This window comes from Rosa rugosa, chromosome 1, assembly GCF_958449725.1.
Source record: "Rosa rugosa chromosome 1, drRosRugo1.1, whole genome shotgun sequence".
NCBI classification, from domain to species: Eukaryota; Viridiplantae; Streptophyta; class Magnoliopsida; order Rosales; family Rosaceae; genus Rosa; species Rosa rugosa.
In genome coordinates, this window is record NC_084820.1 from 11,405,062 (window position 1) to 11,426,283 (window position 21,222).

The window sequence follows — 21,222 nt, forward strand, 5'->3', positions numbered from 1 at the left end:
ACAAAGAACCCATGTTAACAATAAAGCACAATATTCTCCTCAACCTTCATTATATTAACCATTACACATGTTAACAATAAAGCAGTACACTACCAAAAAAGAAACATGACAGTAATATAATGACAGAGGACCCATGTTGATGTTAATGTCTGACGTCTTATTTGGAGAATTGCAACAATATAAGAATGAAAGAAAGAGAGCAAAGTATAAGAACTGAACCTTCAGGAAAGCAAGCTGCTTCAATCCCATTTCAACTGCAAGCATACTACCAATGTTTCCTTCTCTAGTTAAATCATTCAAGTCCTGAACTAGTTTGTTTCTCTTGTCAGGATCATCATCACCTGTTCAATTCACGAAGTATTAAACCCTGGCTTAACTAATCCTATCACTACAGAAGAACCTGTTTTGCCAACAAGATCAACACCAAAGTAAACATCAACACCCATATTAGAATCAAAACCCAATTCAATTAAAGTGTTGACCAATTTGGAGTGGTGGATGATATGAGACGTGTAAGACATATTTGGAGCTAAACTGATCAACTAACCAAAACCCAACAAAACCTTATAATAATTATTACCAAAAGTTCGATTTGGTGAGGACGGTGGATGATATGGGTGTTTCGGATTCGTTGTTTGAAACAGATTCTCGCAGTGAGGGTAAGAACTGTGGGTAAGTGAGGACGCATAACTCGGTGGTGCGCTGGCGGCGCTGGAGCTCTCCAATGGCATCGCGGCGTCTAGGGTAGGCGGTGAGGTCGGTGGTTTGCGGAGAGATGACGGCGATAGCATTGCGAAGAGGATGAGAGGGTTTAGGCTTGGCATCTGCGGAAGAGTAGATGAAAACAAAATAAACCTCTAAGATCTCATCTACATAATTAAGCAATATAAATCGAGTCACTGACATACCCATCTAATTCTGATTTGGATGAGAAGAAAGCCACCGCTAGTCAAGGCTCTTAGAAGCGAGCCCTCTGCCTATCCCGAAACGCCATCGTCTTCCCATCTCACCCCATTGGACGGCTTGAGAATCGAGGCCATCGTAGTCGGCTCCCTGTAAAGGTGGAGGATTTAGGGATTTAGAGGGTTGAAATTAAGTATGGAATTGGAAACTGGGGAGAGAGGGCCGAGAGAGGTTTCACGAGCCAGAGAGCTTTAGCGGAGGACTAAAAGATTCACGAGAGAGATCGAGGTTTCATGAGAGAGAAAGAGAGGCGTTTCGGGGAGGCTATTTGAGAGAGAGGGTTCCTAGGTTTTGTTTTTCTTCTCTCTTTGTTTTCTTTGCACCACAATGTGGCGTGGCAATTAAACCTAGAAAAAAAATTGTCAAAGTTACTCACACAACAAAAACCTCACCCAACGTCGTCTGAGTGTCGCACTAAAAATCAAAATGTGAAATCATGGAGGGAAACATGGCGCCTACAACATTTTAGCTCAAAATGTTGCCGCCCAGTTCCAAGTTCACACAACAAAAAATCTTAATTCTGTTGTATAATTTCTACAGCTTGCACTAAGCCTATCTAGGGGAAGACATTCAAGCAAGCTTCCTCAAACTTTGGTGCTCAGTTTTTCAATCATACAACGGAAATAGTGAAATCCGTTGTACCTAGCACCCCAAATTTCAGTGTTACAAGAGGCAACCAAGACTCCAAAGTGGAGGGAAATCTGCCGCTAAATTTTTTAAGACTCAGACGACGGGCAATACTTAATTCCGTTGTGCAATGTAGTTCTGATAAAAAAGTTATCACTTTATTGACATTCACACAACAGAACATCACTAATACCGTTGTACAATCGAGTTTACTTAAACACACAACGGATGATTTCTGTTCCGTTGTGTGATTAGTGTTGTGTGATGCAGTTTTTGGTGTAGTGGAGGAAAGTGGTCTACTGGCCTACCGTCGCTCCCGAGGAAAATGTTTGGTATCAGGAGGTCCGAGCGAGAGATTTGGCCCGATGGGATGCGGTGGGTATCACCCAAACCATCGATCTATGCTTCTGTCTTCCCCATAATACTAGCCCTGCACCGCTAGCCGCCGCTCTTTGCTTCTGGAACACCTCCAACAATACATTCGATTTCCAGTTTGGGCAGATGAGCATAACTCTGCTGGATGTTCTTACCATCACGGGGTTGCCCATTGACTTTGACCACTATGTGCATGGTCAGTTTGATGGCATTCAATTTTGTTTGAGAATGGATATGGCTGGTCGAGGGCATCACAGCAGATCCTACCCATCCTGGCGCGACTATTACTGCACCCAGCGTGACCATACAGGAGGTATCGCATTCCTGGAATTCTGGCTTTGCAAATTTATCTTTTGCACTTCTTCTAACAACCCTACTGGTCCCTGGAATTCTCTGGCCACTGCTCTCTATAATGGTATTTGCGTTGGCCTTGGGCAACCTGTATTGGGTTCTTTATATCGCTCCCTTTATAGAGCCATAATGCGCCCATTTGACACTGACATTAGTGGCCCTTTTTGGATCCTTGCCTTTTGGCTTTAGATTTATTTCCCTCTCTTCCGTCGCGGTGATATTCCAAAGAAACCTCCAGTTGATTCCCTTTTGGGGAACTGGATTTGCCGCAACGTAAGGTATCGAGCTCCACCCTACTCCGAGTGTTTTATTTACTTGTACTTGCTGGGAGAGATGCCGGACCCAAAAATAGTCCTTTCTAGGCGATTCCCTCCTCCCCTTGATGATGGCTTTCTGCCCAGTGGACGGGATCATAGTGAAAGAGCCCTCCTGGCCTTTCGTCGCGCCATCTCCTGCTTGGATATTCGTCTTGCCACCGACCGCGTAAGTTACGAGCTCTACGCCCCTAACCACTTTCCTCGCCAATTTGGGTTGGCCCAGTTGGTACCCTGGCCTCTGGTTGATTCTGCCAATTACTACACCTCTTGGCGGAGATTAGCCCCGCCTGGGTCTGCCCCCTTTTAGAGTCAGTTTACTTTGATAGTGATTCCCCCTTGGGTCAGAGCGCTATACCCCCTCAACGATGTCGATGATGACTATGCTGATTGGTGGAAAGAAGTGCTACTGAACTGTTGGGACCTGCCACATGACGAACTCTTTGTCCTGATCTTTCGTGGAATGAGTAGCCCTGGTCCGGAGGACCGCGAGATTCTTGAGCGCTTCTCCAAACCTGCAGCACAACCCCCGCGACCTGTTCTACCTTCTCTCTCATCGCGTCCAGGGATACAAATCCACGAGCCTAGGGCAACAGTAAGTTTTTGTCTTTCTTCACCATTCCTTTTCCTTGTGTTGATTTTCCCGCTCTTATTCCTGAGTGTGTTTTGTAGCAAACTACAGAGCATCTGCAAGGTCCTACCATTCTAATAACGATCTCTGATGATGACTCCTCGGATAATGAAAGCGTGGAAAGCCACTCAGAGGTGAATGAGGCGGGGCCTCGTCCTCTTGGTGACCACTTACCAGATATTGACACGACAGCTCGAGAGGTAAGCCACTGTTGGCCAATGCTTTCCATTTCCCTTTAGATCCAACCCCTTTTCTCTGACATTTCTGAACCTGACCAGGATTCTGTTTGTACCGAGGAGGTGGCTGCAAACGCTGAGGGTCCTATTGGCGGGATAGTCGCCCCAGAGATGGAAAATGATACTGACGGTTGTGGTGCCCCCCAAGTCTCGCGAACAAATGAGACAACCGTCGAAGCTGAGGGCTCTGTGCTTGAATCTACTCCACTTGCCCATGGTGAGCCGCGAGTTGAGTTTCCAGATTCTCCTGCGGCTGAAGGGACAGACCAACCTATTGAAGATGAAGAAACTGAGGAAGCTGTCCACCCTTTTGCATTGGTGGTTTGTGATCCTGTGGCTCCTCCGCCACCTCCTCCTCCCACCAGATTCGAGAGACTGATGAGGGTGTTAGAGGTAACTCCTCCTTCTGCTGTGGATGAGGCTAAGATGGTGCTTCACGAACATCTGGGTCCTCAGGTATTGGAGACTGACATCCTCCCGCGAGTCTTGGAAGCCCTAAGGTATCTTTGCCATGAGAAGGCATTGACCCTGCAACAATTTAGTGCCATTGACGATCTGCTGAATGAACTTGGTAGGGCCCGCCAATGTCAACCGGCCGCGAACGCCCAGGCTCACGACACTCGAGAAGCTTTGAATAGCCTCTCTCGAGAAATGGACATCTCTCGCGGTATTTTAAATGAGCGAACCATCCGCCTGCGGGAACTACAAATCCAAAAGTCCGACTTCAAACTTCGGATCGAGGACCTCCATACAGGTTTAGCCTTTGTTGAAAATGTGATTGCTGCAGAAGAAGCCCAACTCAATGAACCTCTGGCTGCTTCTGAAGAAATGGGCCACTCAGGCCGAAGCTGGTGCCATTGTGGCGGACCTCTGCGTGGAGGAACTTTGCTTGAAATTGAGCTTCGCGGGACAATCTCTATAGGCCCCCTCGAAAACCGTTCGGTCTCCTCACATGCTATTAATCCTATAATAATAGCTAACTCCTCAAAAACCGCTCCTCACATGCTGCTAGTCCCTTTTTTCCCCGAGATTTAAGGCATTAATCACTCGTTGAAAAACAACGGTCGTGAAAAAATAATCTCGTGAAAAGAACAGTTACCTCCTCGAAAACCGTTCGGTCTCCTCACATGCTATTAATCCTCTAATAATAGCTAACTCCTCAAAAACCGCTCCTCACATGCTGCTAGTCCCTTTTTTCCCGAGATTTGGAATCACTAATCTCGATTTACTGACATCGGTTTTGAAATTGAGCTTCATCCAAGGGTGGGGATTTGCCTGAAGTCCCAATAAATAGTTGTATTTCGGGAAGGGAATACTCACAACAACTTTTCTGAAATATTCAAGAAATGGCCCTTCAGTCCTTGCTTCTTTTTCTCCTTCTTCACAAATCTTCCCCTCATGAAATGACCTTTAGCCTCTAAATTTTAGGCTTTATGGCGTAATCTTAAGCCTGGGTTAGGCCTTATGGCGTAATCATAGGCAACCCCTTGTTTCGTCCTTTTGGAATTGTAACGCCCCAAGCTACACCTCACCAGCTTAAGCACGTCACAGTGCCGCGAGTCTCTAAAACATAAACTAAACGCTCGATTTACATCCTAGAGAACCGCTAGGCATTTTGTTTGAAAAACTTTTTGTACAAACACAGCGGAAGCTACAAATATTCTTGAGGTGAAAAACTTGAGTTGCTGAAATCTATTTCATTCGTCCAGAACTTGGATAAAGGCTCACACAAGGTTGAATTTCACTTGAAGAGAATTCAACTAAATGATGACACGAGACTAGATAACCACAAGTTCCAGAACACAAAGTTCGAGAAATAGAATTTAGAATAAGGTTCACACGGTAATTTACCGAACTTGTTCTGCACACCCAGCTCCATCCGCTATTGTCCCGTCACCAGTGCACAGTACCTGCATTCATACTGTTGTAGGGGTGAGCTTTCGTCCTCGCTGCTCAACAGGAACTCTAACTCGACTAGGTTTGAAAATCAACCAATAAATGTTTGGAGCTCCAGTATGAAAACATGCTTAAACCAAATATTTAAAGGAACGACAAACTTTAATGTTTTTCAACTTGAAAACCGATGCATGATGCTTAAATAAATACGGCGCCAAATCCAAATTTTACCTGATGGCCGGTCCTATAGACCCACTACACGACCTTACCTCAATTTAATTTATCACCAGGTAAGCGTAGCGAGAGCGTCTGTAATACCCCGAAAAATCCAAATTAAATTCTGTGGATTTTTAGAAATGATTTCACGATAGTGGGAGCGAGTACGAGGCTCGGAGGAATTGTGGAATTAGTTCGAACGATTAATTTTCGAAAAAACGAACGTTATTTAGGGGGTCTCAAAAAGTGACTTTTTATACATTGGGAATTTGGGAAAACTTCCTTCATGAAAGTTGTAGAGGACATTAAACCGAGTGCGTGCATATGTGGTACGTAAAAATCGGAGTTCGTATGCGAAAGTTATAAGCAAAATATGAAAGTTACTGTTTATGGTAGATTGGTATAAATTTGAAATGTTACTGTAGCCAGGTAACTTTTCTTTCTTTTCTCTCTCCTTCCCCCGTGCTCTCTCAGTCTCTCTCTTCTGCAACTCTCTCTTTCTCTCTTCTGCAACCTCCTCTTTCACCACCTCTAGACCACCAAATGGCGAGCTGCGAGCATCGATAGACTCGTCTCTTCCTCCTTATCACGCATGTGGGAGTTGTTTACGACGATTTGGCCGGAAATGTGGAGATCGAAGCCAACATTTTTACTGTAGCAAATTAGTCAACGCCGATTTCCGGCCACCTCCAGTCATAAACCCAGGTCCATTAGAAGCGCCTTAAGCCGCTCTTCATGCTCGCCAAGTCTCATAACCCAGATCGAAGCATGGAGGAAGAAAGCATAATTGGAAAATTTCACTGTACATCGGAGTGCTTAATTGTTCGGCTACTTCAAGGTATTTTCTGACTTTGTCACAGTTGAGAAAGTGATTGGAAATGTTGAGATGATGCTGTGGATGAAATTTGGTGGCCAGAGGAGGTGGTTGACCGCCGCGTTGACCGCCGTTGACCGCCCACTGACCGCCGCTTGTGGCGGCGTATTCGACCATATTTTGAGTTTTTATTATCTAGGTGATGATCTACGCATCCTTACGAGCGTTTTGATATATTACAAGGTCATTTTAGAAAACGTTGATAAATAGTGAATTTATGTTTTGACGTTACTATTTAACGTTTTTACGTTTTATCTTCGGTTTACGATCTGTGAGGATCTGACCATCGGTTTTACTTCAAATTTGGATATGATGATCTTATGACTGTCCCAGTGGCTTTGTGTGGTCATGGGCGAAGATCCGACCGTTGGATCTTCGTATAAATGTAAAACAATGATTCGGAAGGCGATTCGTGAGAATCCGACCGTCAGATTTTCGTATAATTTTATGGAGATGTTTGTTAGAGTGATTCAAGAAGATCTGACCATTGGATCTTTGTGATAATTTTGGAGGATGATCCTAAGGGCGATCCGTGAGGATCCGACCGTTGGATCATCGTATAATTTTGATCCGACCGTTGGATCATCGTATAATTTTGATCCGACCGTTGGATCATCGTATAATTAGGATCCGACCGTTGGATCATCGTATAAATTCGATCTGACCGTTGGATCATCATTAAATTAGAATCCGACCGTTGGATTTCCGTATATGTGTGGTTTATGAATGATTGCTAAGTTAAGATCGTATCTGACTAGGTGATTGACGGTTTGAGTTGGTGGACGATTGTGGATCGTATTTTGAGCTGAATTGAAGACGCAGCGGGATTATCGAGGTGAGTAAACCTCACGTGGTTCATATTACGAACCCAATACAATTAATTGCTTTATTTTGTTGCAATCATATGAACTATTGTTGGTGTTACTAGACATTCCTGTGTGAATGTCTGTATATATATTATTACGTGAAATAATATGTATTGTTGGAGTTGTGTTGAGTTATTGTTGAGAAACAATATATTGTGAGAGATATTGAGTTTATTGTTGAGAAACAATATATTGTGAGAGGTGTTGAGTTTTATTGTTGAGGAACAATAAATTGTTGTGATCTGTGGAGATCACTAGGTCACGAGGTGACCATGGCATCTATTAGTGAATCACGCTCTCGTACCGGGCTGGTGGTTATTAATAGTATTAAATCGTAATCACGTCTGTGGCCGGACGAGTGGTTACGTTCAGTTAGAGCTCTAGTCTGTCTGCCAAATGTGGAGTGAACTTATGAGTGAAATTGAGAGTAACTCATAAGTGTCAATATATATATGGTAACCTTATGAGGGAAATTGAGAGTAACTCATAAGGGTCTATATATATATATGAGTCTGTCTACCAAATGTTGGGAAATCTTATGAGCGAATTTGAGAGTAACTCATAAGTGTCTATATATATATATGAGAGTGAGTGATCTTATGAGCTAAATTGAGAGTAACTCATAAGTGTCTATATATATATATGAGAGTGAGTGATCTTATGAGCTAAATTGAGAGTAACTCATAAGTGGCTATATATATATATGAGAGTGAGAAAGTAACGTGGGTTTGTGGTAGTCTTGAAATCTAATAAATCAACAGTTCTTTCTTGTTTACTCATACTGGCTGTAAAAAGCTTACCGGGTTTTGTGTTGTTGCAACTCCCGGTACACTATTCAAATTGTGTAGCGGGTAATCCTACAGGACAGGAGAACCAGGACGGTGATCGTGCGGTTAGAGCAATTGTTAGAGTTTTACAACAATTGTAAGTTGTGAGGTGTGTTATGCTCATTTGAGCTTTATAATATATTGTGAGAGTGAATTGTAATAATGAACTCGAAGTTTCGAGATTTGGTTTTTTGTAATTGTAATTATTCAGGTTTCGGATTTGAATTTATTATTCAAAATTCGGGGCGTGACAGTTTGGTATCAGAGCGTAAGGTGCATATTTGGTGATGTGTCAATACCTTCCGAGTGATGGCCCGTCTGCAGCGGATCCCCATCGTGTGCTCTTCGGTATTGGCTAAGTCATTGGGTATGCGTGAGTGTTGGGAGTTGTTTAGGCCGCTAGGTCGTTTAGGGAACGTGAATACCTTCCCTATAGTATTGACTTGGTTAATATGAATTTGTATTTGACTTATACTGTGTTTTAAGTGTTATACATGTCTTAGCCAAGCATACTATACTCCTTAGGTGATGGAGATTCGAAGGGGTTGTACTTAGAACCTTACAGTTGTCTTGTAGGTTCGTATTGGAATAAGTTCAGTGGCCGCGAGTTACAATCCTTGAGGAATAGGAACCTCTTGATTCAACTCTGTTAAGTCAACGAGGATTGTTTTATGGAAATGAGGTTCTTTTGATTGTTGAAGTGTTTGGTTGAAGACATGGTGTGGACCTATGCACGTACCTAGTGTGGATACGAGTATGAATTGTTATAAATTTTGTCTTCTTAAGTTGGACGTACAGATGTTTAGATGAGGTGTACGTATCAAGGATTAGATATCTTGTTTTATAAAGTGACGTCTTAGTGGAGTTTTGGTAATTGACATGTGATACGTGATTAAAGTGACTCTGAGGCAATTATGCTGACCTTGTGTGAGATTGAATTCTTAGTGTAGACTAAGAAGGTTGTGTGGTGATTTTATATACACTACGTGATGAACTTTTAGAAGGAAAAGTTATGAGTAAAAGTATGGGTTTTTCCCTGATGTCTATAGCAGACTTGTGAATATAGTTTTGTTCAAGTGAATGAAATTGAATTTTGAGGCCTATGTATGGTGCAGGAAGAAGCATGGAGGACATGTTAGAGTCAGGCAAGGGTTTGCCTTTGGTGATTGATTTTAGGTGATATAGTTAAACGCAATTTCAGATATTGATTTTAGTGACTTTGTTAGGTATCCATAGTGGTTCAAGTGAATTACTATGTGATATGGAGTTTGATTCGATTTCTGAATCGCTAAATGTTAGGGATTGAATTGTGGTGAGTTTTTGTTGAAGCAATTGATAGATGGAATTATCGAGATTCTATAAGAGTTGTAAGAGTAACTCTAAAAACGTGGGTTTTTCCTAGCTAACTCAGGATGTGTTTAGCTTTATAAATCCCTAATCCTATCGATGAAATTGTTGTGTTTGGTTTGACTCAGAGGATACTAGCTAGACCTCGATGCGACTTAATTGATTGTTGGATTCTTTTTGAGTGATTGTTTTTATTGCATCATTATGAAAGATGTGTGCAGTAGAGTTGTTTATGGTTTTGAAAATAGTATTGGGTGACCAAGGTTCGATCCTTGGTGTTGTTGTTGGTTAAACAAACAGGAAAGAAAACATGCACACCATCTTATTGAGTTTATATTACAAAAAAAAAAGAAAAAAAAGAAAAAGAAAAAGGAAAACGAGGACTATGCTGTACTAAGCCTAGTCAGCAGCTCCGGATGGGTTGAGGCTGAGCTCAAGAGAAACTGGAGATCCACGGTTGTAACCGCCTGAGCCACCGAAATAGTAATCATGTGCACTACCTTCCTCGGAAGTAGTCTTCAGGTTACCAAAGACGTCCTCGCCGTGCACGGGGAACAGAGGAAGAGTTTGAACCTCCTGGTGATCTCCTCCTCGTTGTTGCAGGGATGTTTGTCCTCCTGTTGTGCCAAAAGAGTTGGACTGGTATTAGTGTTGAAGTGTGAGGAAGAATATGAAACAAAATTTAAATCAAGAAATCCTTCATTACCAGTAGAATAGGTGGAACCAAAGTTGAGATCAATGGATCTACCATCATCAGTAGAACTAGTGGACCCAAAATTGATGTCAATGGATCCACCAGCTGGCCCAAAATTGATGTCGATGGATCCACTAGCACCAGTAGAACCAGTGGACCCAAAATTGAGATCAATGGATCTACCAGTACCAAGAGAACTAGTTCCCATGGGCACTGGAGCAGCCTGATTACACCTATTCATCTGCTTCTCTCGAGCCCTGACGTTCTGGAACCAAAAGTAAATGTTCTTACCCTCAACATACCCATACTGGTTCAGCTGGAGACAGATCTCGTGAATCTGCTCTGTAGTTGGGCACTTAAATCCCTTGACATAGTAAAGATCCTTGAGGATTCTTATTTGTTCTGGAGTAGGAATCCACCTGGTACGGCTTCGCCAGAAATCCATGTTGGCACTACTTCCAGCTGCTTGGGTGTTTCCTCCCTCCTCTGTTGGTTGCTGTTGTTGTGGTTCCATTTGTTGCGGGGTTTGGAGCTCCATTAGTTGCAGAGTTCGTGGCTCTTGGGTCATGGGGTGAGAGGATGTGGAAATCGAGGAATACATGGTTTAGTGTTTGAGGGAGATTTTGTTAGAAGGATTGGAGTTGTTGAACTGGTGATTGGAGATCTGAGATTCTCAGAGGAAAGATGAGATCGAATCTTCAAATGGAAGAAAAGATCTGAGAAAGAAGGATTGAAGATTTGGAGGAAAAGATTGAAGATCTGAAAGTTCAGAGGAAAGATGGGATTGAATCAACTAGATGGGAGAGAAGATCAGAAGAGAAGGATTGAAATTGATGAAGAAAGGATTTGAGAAGAGAAAGGCTGAAGAGTTGAGAGAGAAAGGCTTGAGCTCGGAAGAAAATTTCTTTTCTTTTGGAGTGAACAGTTTTTCCCCAGAATGCACCTATTTATAGAACAAGGTGAGCAGATCTCCACCGTTGGATGAACGATCTCAGAATTTGAATCCACGCGTTGGATTAAAGTCATCCGAAAACCCGGAAAAGTTGTTGGCGCGTGGAGAGCGTGTAAGGGGACAGGCCGAACCTCGAGATGCTGTGGCAGACAGCTTTAGCCGAAAGCAGATTTGACTGCCGTAAATCACGGAAGGGATAAGCCGTGACACAAGTGGGCCGTACTTGGGCCTGTCTCGGATCAAGGCATCACTGTAGCTGTGGGTGGAGGCCTGATGGGCCGAGTTTCAGAAACAGTTTTGGACATGATGGGCCGAGTTTCTGAAACAGTTTTGGATGAGTTGGGCCGAATTGTTGAAACAGTTGAAACAGTTGGTTTAAATAAAAGGATTGGTATGGATAATAACGTGAGCAGCCGTGCTCGAGTGGTTGAGTGTACAGTTCGTGTACAAGAGGTCTGAGGTTCGAACCTCGCCTCTCGTTTATTTTTATTATGTTCGTTTATGACATAATAAGTATAAAATTTGTACACATTATATTAAGCACAGCTTGTGCTCCAGTGGTTGGGGGACAAAGGTTTCGTGCGGCAGGTTGAGGTTTCGAACCTTGCCTTCCCCGTTATTTTATTTATGTCACTTATGACATAATAAATATAACACGTGAGCATATATTAATGAAGGCAGCTCTTGCTTCAGTGGTTGGGAGCAAAACCTTCGTGTTCGAGGTCGGGAGTTCGAACCTTACCTCTTACAAATATTTTTGGATCTCGTATATGCTTGATATACGGACGTATATACGATATGTACGGTATACATAAGTATATACGGTCTGTACGGTATGCATACGTATATACAGTTGTACGGTATGCATACGTATATACGGTCTGTATGGTATGTATACGTATATACGGTATGTACAATTTCATACCGTAGCCGAGCTGGAAGTTGGTGGGCCGATTGGTAGGCCCAAATAGTAAGCCCAAATAGTAAGCCCAATTGTTCGGCCCGATTGGTAGGCCCAAATGGTAGGCCCAAATGTTAAGCCCAATCGTTCGGCCCGAATAGTAGGCCCAAATGTTAAACCCAAAGTGGTTTGGGCCGGTTCGAAATGTGGATGGTCCGATTTCTTCAGGCCCAATTGGCCAGCCCTAGTGCTTAGCCCAAGGATTGAGCAAGCCCAAGTCATCATCATTGGGTGACATAATTTATTGGCGTACTTTTGGGGATGATTTGTTTTGAGTGATGCATCTCTATGGTTGTGAAGAGTGGTGCATGCTTAAGTTTTACTATGGAGATTTACCGTGATGCTAATTGAGTAGCGAAACACTTTGTGGGAGTGATTACTGTGCTTGTATGCCAGTACAGAGTGATGATCTATGTGAAGATCTATGTGATGATCTATGTGAAGATCTATGTGAGGATCTATGAGATGATCCATGTGACGATTTTGTGTATGTGATGTGGAGTGTTGTTGAACAGTTGTTTTGTGAATTTACATTGTGATGAAGGGATTTAGTGGCCATAGGAATGTATTTTTATACAAAGGATTGTGGCTTTGTAGATTACTACAGATTTGGAAAAGATGGAGATTCTATGATTAGGTCAACCTTAATCGAGAGGAATTGACTTACGCTTAAATTTCGGGACGAAATTTCTTTAAGGAGGGTAGATTGTAATACCCCGAAAAATCCAAATTAAATTCTGTGGATTTTTAGAAATGATTTCACGATAGTGGGAGCGAGTACGAGGCTCGGAGGAATTGTGGAATTAGTTCGAACGATTAATTTTCGAAAAAACGAACGTTATTTAGGGGGTCTCAAAAAGTGACTTTTTATACATTGGGAATTTGGGAAAACTTCCTTCATGAAAGTTGTAGAGGACATTAAACCGAGTGCGTGCATATGTGGTACGTAAAAATCGGAGTTCGTATGCGAAAGTTATAAGCAAAATATGAAAGTTACTGTTTATGGTAGATTGGTATAAATTTGAAATGTTACTGTAGCCAGGTAACTTTTCTTTCTTTTCTCTCTCCTTCCCCCGTGCTCTCTCAGTCTCTCTCTTCTGCAACTCTCTCTTTCTCTCTTCTGCAACCTCCTCTTTCACCACCTCTAGACCACCAAATGGCGAGCTGCGAGCATCGATAGACTCGTCTCTTCCTCCTTATCACGCATGTGGGAGTTGTTTACGACGATTTGGCCGGAAATGTGGAGATCGAAGCCAACATTTTTACTGTAGCAAATTAGTCAACGCCGATTTCCGGCCACCTCCAGTCATAAACCCAGGTCCATTAGAAGCGCCTTAAGCCGCTCTTCATGCTCGCCAAGTCTCATAACCCAGATCGAAGCATGGAGGAAGAAAGCATAATTGGAAAATTTCACTGTACATCGGAGTGCTTAATTGTTCGGCTACTTCAAGGTATTTTCTGACTTTGTCACAGTTGAGAAAGTGATTGGAAATGTTGAGATGATGCTGTGGATGAAATTTGGTGGCCAGAGGAGGTGGTTGACCGCCGCGTTGACCGCCGTTGACCGCCCACTGACCGCCGCTTGTGGCGGCGTATTCGACCATATTTTGAGTTTTTATTATCTAGGTGATGATCTACGCATCCTTACGAGCGTTTTGATATATTACAAGGTCATTTTAGAAAACGTTGATAAATAGTGAATTTATGTTTTGACGTTACTATTTAACGTTTTTACGTTTTATCTTCGATTTACGATCTGTGAGGATCTGACCATCGGTTTTACTTCAAATTTGGATATGATGATCTTATGACTGTCCCAGTGGCTTTGTGTGGTCATGGGCGAAGATCCGACCGTTGGATCTTCGTATAAATGTAAAACAATGATTCGGAAGGCGATTCGTGAGAATCCGACCGTCAGATTTTCGTATAATTTTATGGAGATGTTTGTTAGAGTGATTCAAGAAGATCTGACCATTGGATCTTTGTGATAATTTTGGAGGATGATCCTAAGGGCGATCCGTGAGGATCCGACCGTTGGATCATCGTATAATTTTGATCCGACCGTTGGATCATCGTATAATTTTGATCCGACCGTTGGATCATCGTATAATTAGGATCCGACCGTTGGATCATCGTATAAATTCGATCTGACCGTTGGATCATCATTAAATTAGAATCCGACCGTTGGATTTCCGTATATGTGTGGTTTATGAATGATTGCTAAGTTAAGATCGTATCTGACTAGGTGATTGACGGTTTGAGTTGGTGGACGATTGTGGATCGTATTTTGAGCTGAATTGAAGACGCAGCGGGATTATCGAGGTGAGTAAACCTCACGTGGTTCATATTACGAACCCAATACAATTAATTGCTTTATTTTGTTGCAATCATATGAACTATTGTTGGTGTTACTAGACATTCCTGTGTGAATGTCTGTATATATATTATTACGTGAAATAATATGTATTGTTGGAGTTGTGTTGAGTTATTGTTGAGAAACAATATATTGTGAGAGATATTGAGTTTATTGTTGAGAAACAATATATTGTGAGAGGTGTTGAGTTTTATTGTTGAGGAACAATAAATTGTTGTGATCTGTGGAGATCACTAGGTCACGAGGTGACCATGGCATCTATTAGTGAATCACGCTCTCGTACCGGGCTGGTGGTTATTAATAGTATTAAATCGTAATCACGTCTGTGGCCGGACGAGTGGTTACGTTCAGTTAGAGCTCTAGTCTGTCTGCCAAATGTGGAGTGAACTTATGAGTGAAATTGAGAGTAACTCATAAGTGTCAATATATATATGGTAACCTTATGAGGGAAATTGAGAGTAACTCATAAGGGTCTATATATATATATGAGTCTGTCTACCAAATGTTGGGAAATCTTATGAGCGAATTTGAGAGTAACTCATAAGTGTCTATATATATATATGAGAGTGAGTGATCTTATGAGCTAAATTGAGAGTAACTCATAAGTGTCTATATATATATATGAGAGTGAGTGATCTTATGAGCTAAATTGAGAGTAACTCATAAGTGGCTATATATATATATGAGAGTGAGAAAGTAACGTGGGTTTGTGGTAGTCTTGAAATCTAATAAATCAACAGTTCTTTCTTGTTTACTCATACTGGCTGTAAAAAGCTTACCGGGTTTTGTGTTGTTGCAACTCCCGGTACACTATTCAAATTGTGTAGCGGGTAATCCTACAGGACAGGAGAACCAGGACGGTGATCGTGCGGTTAGAGCAATTGTTAGAGTTTTACAACAATTGTAAGTTGTGAGGTGTGTTATGCTCATTTGAGCTTTATAATATATTGTGAGAGTGAATTGTAATAATGAACTCGAAGTTTCGAGATTTGGTTTTTTGTAATTGTAATTATTCAGGTTTCGGATTTGAATTTATTATTCAAAATTCGGGGCGTGACAGCGTCCGCTACCTAGCTACACACACGGATCTGGTCGTCATTGCGATCGCTCACCGTCCGACCGGTGTAACTAACCCTCCGGAGGTTTTGGGGATCGAACCCAAAGAAGTCAGAGCCACCCTTCGCTCTCAAGCCATCACATTTCTCACATGGTTTGGTTAGTATGCATTGCATTTGAACATGACCAAACCATACCAACTAACATGCATCATTTAATAACAATATAAGAAAATCACTAACCGAGGAGAGTCCTGAATCCCTACCTGGATTCCGATGCTTTCTCTCACGTACTCCGAGAGTCGCGAACCTTCTGTTCCTCGGGTAACTGGAGTCCTAGATTCCGACATTTCGACCGTTAATATCTCACTGAACTAATAATTGAAATCACGACGATTAACAAATCGTCCAACCAATTTTTTCCTGGTTTGACCAGGATTGACCACAGCCACCAAACTTTGACCAAATTTGACCAATCACGACCACATCCACGAATAATCCCGAATCATCAACACTTTACTTGAAATTGGACTATCGGCCAATTTCCATGCCTTTAACAATTATTTCCAAGTTCCTTAAATATCACACCACATGGTAGTCCCATCAAGTTTACTATGGACACCCACTTAGTTTACTTTCACTTCAAACTAAGTTAATTAACTTCTCCGTACAAACAATTATACCCATCCAATTAGTTTATGCACAATGCCATTTAGACAAGTACTTAAACCAATTCTCTATCATCTTTACACACACACCCCGTGCATACAACTCTGGATTTTCCAAGCCAACTCAAACAATTTTATATCCACTATATGTCCAATTTCCAATGAATCAATGAATACCAGGCTATGCATCAGTAAATGCTTTCCATCAAAATACTAATGCATTGATAATCTCACCACACCAGACAAACAAGTTTGAATCTATGTTTAGAGTGCCAACATAACAATCAATTTCATTCAACATAGCTCGAACCAATTTCTCAATCCAAATATAAAACAAGAACAATTCCTTCCAGAACCTCGAATTTTACCTTCAGCAGTGCGACTTGCAGGTGAGAACCCAAGCTTCTAATTCAATTCTTTCCTGGAACCCGGCTATAAACATACTGCCAAATCGACTTCCACCCATTCACAGCTTCTGAAATACGCATCCACACATGCAGGTAAGACGGAAGCCAAGGCGAGAGGTGCCGGAGGAGTCACCGGCGTCGGTGACAGCGTCGAAACCGAGAGGAACCCAGAAACGAAATTGTCAAAACTTGATCGAATTGAAAAACTAAGTATGCTGGGGTGTAGAGCATGACGAGGAGGTGAGGTTTCATACCACAGGCTGTCTGAGTCGCCGGGAACTGCAGAACACGCCGGAGGTTCTTCAAGCTTTAGATCGCCGATTCTTCGTTCCCAGTCGCTGCATGTATGATCTGGAACCACAGGGACGTAGGCGACACCGAGATGAAGCTGCTGGTGGCCGCACGCCGTCGTGAGGTGGCCGGACGGAGTAGCGCTGGTCTGATCCTGTTGCGGGTTCCCGAGTCGCGTCGGGTCAGAGAGCACAGAGCTCTCTCTCTCTCTCTCACACTCTCTCGAATTTTCCTGTGTCTTCCCACCGTTCACAACTTATATACATGTGTCCAATTAATGAAGGAAAGCTGGGATCAAGTGGTGGAAAAGGTAGATGGCTAGGATCGCGCCACATGTTTCTTTTTCTGGAATTAATTTCCTAAAATCCCAAAAGTTCGGAAAACCACGATAAATAGCCCGGTGATCCAAATAATTCTCCGAAAATTTCCACGAACTCGTCGTGTCGTATACTTTATCATCCAACCCTCAAATTGAGGTTTTCACTTTATGAAAATTTCCTTGAGCAACTTGACATTTATCGAGATCGTTGAATAATTTCACGTACGATCTCCATTAAGCTCGACACATTTTTCCGGGGCTCACAGGAATTCTGCAACAAAAATGCCAGGTTTCAAATTGGTTTAGAAACGCGAGGGGGCTCCGAGTGTGGGATCCACGATCATGCGAGATCATCTTTGTCATAATCCTACACGCGGAGCGAATCGGGGAAGGGAGGAAAGCCACTTTGAGGCCAAAGACCCTTCCTCGAACCCCTTCCTTCTGGAATCGGACAAGACCGAGTCCTCCCGATGAGAAGGGCTTTGGTTCTCACCTCCTTCTCCCCCTTTCTCTTCTTGATAGAATCTTGGAGGGATGAGAAGGGATGGACTCTTTGAAGGAATGGGTTCAAGCTACATAATGGCTGTTCCTATACTTCACGTCCAACTAATGGTGGTTACCAAGGCTAGAGGGGGTGCAGAGACTCAAGCTGATATTCGGTTCCTTCACTCTCTGCCCCTCCTGGAGATAATGGCGCGGCTCAACCCGGCGTTGGATTCCATAGCTGCTTCCAATTGAGGGGGCTTGGAGGCTCCATTTTCTTTCACTGGAGTCTCCCCTTCTCATGGATAATGGCGTTGGCCAAGCCTATGTTGTATTCCTCTGCCGCTTCCATGTAAAGGGGGCGCGGGGGCTCCGTTACTCCTCTTTTTCCTTGCCTGAAGTCTGCCCCTCCTTTGGGATAATGGCGCGGCTCAACCCGACGTTGGATTCCATAGCTGCTTCCACTTGAGAAAAGATTCAGAAGATATTCGAATGTTCCTGTTTTGTATTCTAGCCACTTTTGGCTTTGTAATGAATGTACTGCTTTTGGCCGCAAAGCCACTTTATGAATATAATAATATTTTCTTATCCTGATATCCAAATATCCGTGAGAAGCCAATAATTGTGTCTCGCAAGGCCCCAAATATAGGCCCCCATAGTTGTATATTGAAAATAATATGAACTTTTAAAATATGCTCCGCGTCAAAAAGAGCCTTGCGGCGAGGGTTTTGAGAAAATATGTATCTTTTGGATCCACTTGCTGGCTCCTAACTCAAAACTCTTAGCGCCAATAATTCCTTCTTTTCCGAAATTTAAGGCACTAATCACTCTTTGAAAAACAACGGTCGTGAAAAATAATCTCGTGAATAGAATAGTTACCTCCTCGAAAACCGTTCGGTTTTCCCCACGAGTCAATAATCCCTTCTTTTCCGAGATTTAGGGCAACTTTAATCACGTGGTACTGACACTTAGTTTGACTCTTCTCTTTGACCGTCCATCCAAGGGTGGATATTTGCATGCCTATATCTTCCTCCACATTATAAACCCAAATTTCCAATCCCAAAATCATTTTATCAACTCGAATATTTCTAACAGCAATCTTTCTTAATTACTCAACATCATCACTCTTCAATTCTCGCATTCTCTCAATCCATCACCAATGGAACCGCAACACCGGCATCCAACCGAGGATGGAGGAAGTAACAAAGCAGCCGGGAGTAATGCTAACATGCTTCGCAGGAAGAGCAGTACTAGGTGGATTCCCACTACAGATCATATAAGAATCCTCAAGGAGCTTTTCTACAACAAGGGAGTTAAGTCCCCAACTATAGAGCAGATTCAGAGGATCTGTCTCCAGCTGAAATGGTACGGCAAGATCAAGTTCAAGAACGTCTATTATTGGTTCGTGAACCAAAGGGCTCTGGAGAAGCAGAAGAAGAGGTCCACTTCGGATGTTCATGTGCCCATGCAAAGATCAGGGCTTGTTGGTGATGACAATGTTACCAATTGGAAACATGAGGATCAGTATATTAACTTTGGATCTTCTGCACCTGCTTCTGCTTCTTCCGCTGGTGTGATGATTGCTTTTAACGGGCAGATGGGGAACTATGGCGGTTATGGATCTATGAACATGGAGAAGAGTGCTAGGGATTGTTCAATCTCAGCTGGAGGGGGAACTAGTTCTACTTTCTTTGAACAAACTTTCATGGAACAAAGAGGAGAAGATCACCAGGAGATTGAAACCCTTTCACTGTTTCCCGTGCATGGTGAGGACATCTTTGGCAACATGAAGACTACTTCCGATGGAGGTCGCGGTCACGGTGGTGGCTCTCACACTTCCCTTGAGCTCAACCATTCCTGCGAGGGCAAAGCTGGAAAAATTTTCCGGAGCCGCTGACTCGGCTTAGTAGCTTCGCGAGTTTAGGAACACTTAGAATTGCCCCCTAAGAGTTGTATTTATGACTCTCTTTTTTTTTATAAATAAAATAGCATGAATATTCATATACAAAGCTGTAAAAATTTAGGGTTTAGGCTTAGTATTGTATAGTGTTGCCCCCCTAGTGTTGCTAGGCATAGCGAAGAAATGATTATGGGCCTCAAAAACAGGCCTTCATGAATGGGCTTTGCGAGTGTAGGAACACTAGAATTGTCCCCCATGTCTTATTTTTTTTTAGCTGAATTCAAGAAGACAATGTGAATCAAGGTGTAGACATGCGACCCAAGTATAGTCGCCTAGACACAAATTTTCTTTCAAATCCTTTGGGCAACCTTACTGAAATGGCCAGGTGGGGGAAGGCGAACAAGAGAGGCAGAATCCATTTTGGCATGAGCTACTCCCACATTGTGGTTTAGGCCCATTTGCACGCATTTCTGGATTCAAGAACCTGTCATGAACGTTGTCCCCTGTACCTACATGTACGTTTGCAAAGCATAATTAGCTATAATCAGCCACACTCATCGTATCGCCAGAGATACCAACTACCGTCAAAGGAGTAACCCACGGATAGGCAGCCAGGCGGGCCACGGCCTGAGCACAAGAGTTCCCCAGGATCACCGCTGACGCGCCGCCACGCACTCTGCCAAGACTGCATCAGAAGCTACTGAAACTGGGAACTGAAGCACATCAGTCCCACATCGAAAACAAAGAGAAGATCAGACCTCTCCTCACCTATAAAAGGTCCTCTCTTCTCTCTTCATTATTACGCATTAACTACTCATTCATTATTGTGCTGCCTATATATCAACTGACTTAGGCATCGGAGAAGTGAAGACCGCCCAACGCGGTCTCCCTCTGACGCCCTGTCTTTCATTTGGCAGCCAGCAAGGAACACCAAGCATACAGAGTAGCGGTCCGCCCACTGGACCCGCGTTAAACCGAGGTTTGGCTACCGCCAGACTTTGAGCATTAACATTGGCGCCGTCTGTGGGAACCCTTGAACAAGAGGTCATCCCATCACAACTACCATGACTAGCGGTAGCGGGGGAAACGCCGATGAGCAGGCAGACCAATCTGCCATCCCCCAAACATCCAATCCAGCAGTAGGTGTTAACCGCGCACTATTCAACACCCCAACTAACCCCGGCGGTGAGACGAATCCAAGCAACAGCCGCCCACCAGGCCAGGACCTCGCCGCCATGTACGAGCTGGCACTGGCAGACCTTCACAAGGCAAATAGAGAGCGTGAAGAGGAGCGCAGAGAGAAGACCGAGGCCCAAAAGCAGGTGGCTACGCTGATGTCGCGTTTTGATAACCTGAAGAGGACGTTGGAAAGAACCGCCAACCCAGCACAGAGCGAGCATTCGCATAGCACAAGGCGTAGTCATCCCAACGCTGGTACATTGGGACCAGAACCAGTCGTACAGATGCAGGTCCCGCTGGATCCCCCTGAACTACTGGGGATGGGACCACCGCCCATTCCACAACTCATGTTGGAGCAGGAGGCAGAGTCGGTACCACGCACCAACCGCTCGGAAATTAGGGCAAGAACTGAGGGC

General features: G+C 43.3%; 1 protein-coding gene and 1 long non-coding RNA gene across 2 annotated transcripts; one reads left to right on the forward strand and one right to left on the reverse strand.

Annotated features, from left to right (window-relative positions):
- Positions 1 to 5,179: 5,179 nt before the first annotated feature.
- On the reverse strand, positions 5,180 to 16,889 carry LOC133727220 (uncharacterized). Its single transcript, XR_009855056.1, has 3 exons — positions 16,596 to 16,889; positions 15,826 to 15,895; positions 5,180 to 5,418 (listed from the first exon to the last, which is right to left on the reverse strand). It is a non-coding gene; the product is annotated as an uncharacterized LOC133727220 (long non-coding RNA).
- A 1,997-nt stretch (positions 16,890 to 18,886) lies between these two features.
- Positions 18,887 to 19,531, forward strand: LOC133726771 (protein WUSCHEL-like; the record flags this gene model as incomplete). The annotated part of the gene is made up of 1 exon (XM_062154383.1): positions 18,887 to 19,531. A coding segment is annotated over exon 1 (645 nt), but the record flags the coding sequence as incomplete, so codon positions are not given.
- Between the last annotated feature and the right edge of the window lie 1,691 nt (positions 19,532 to 21,222).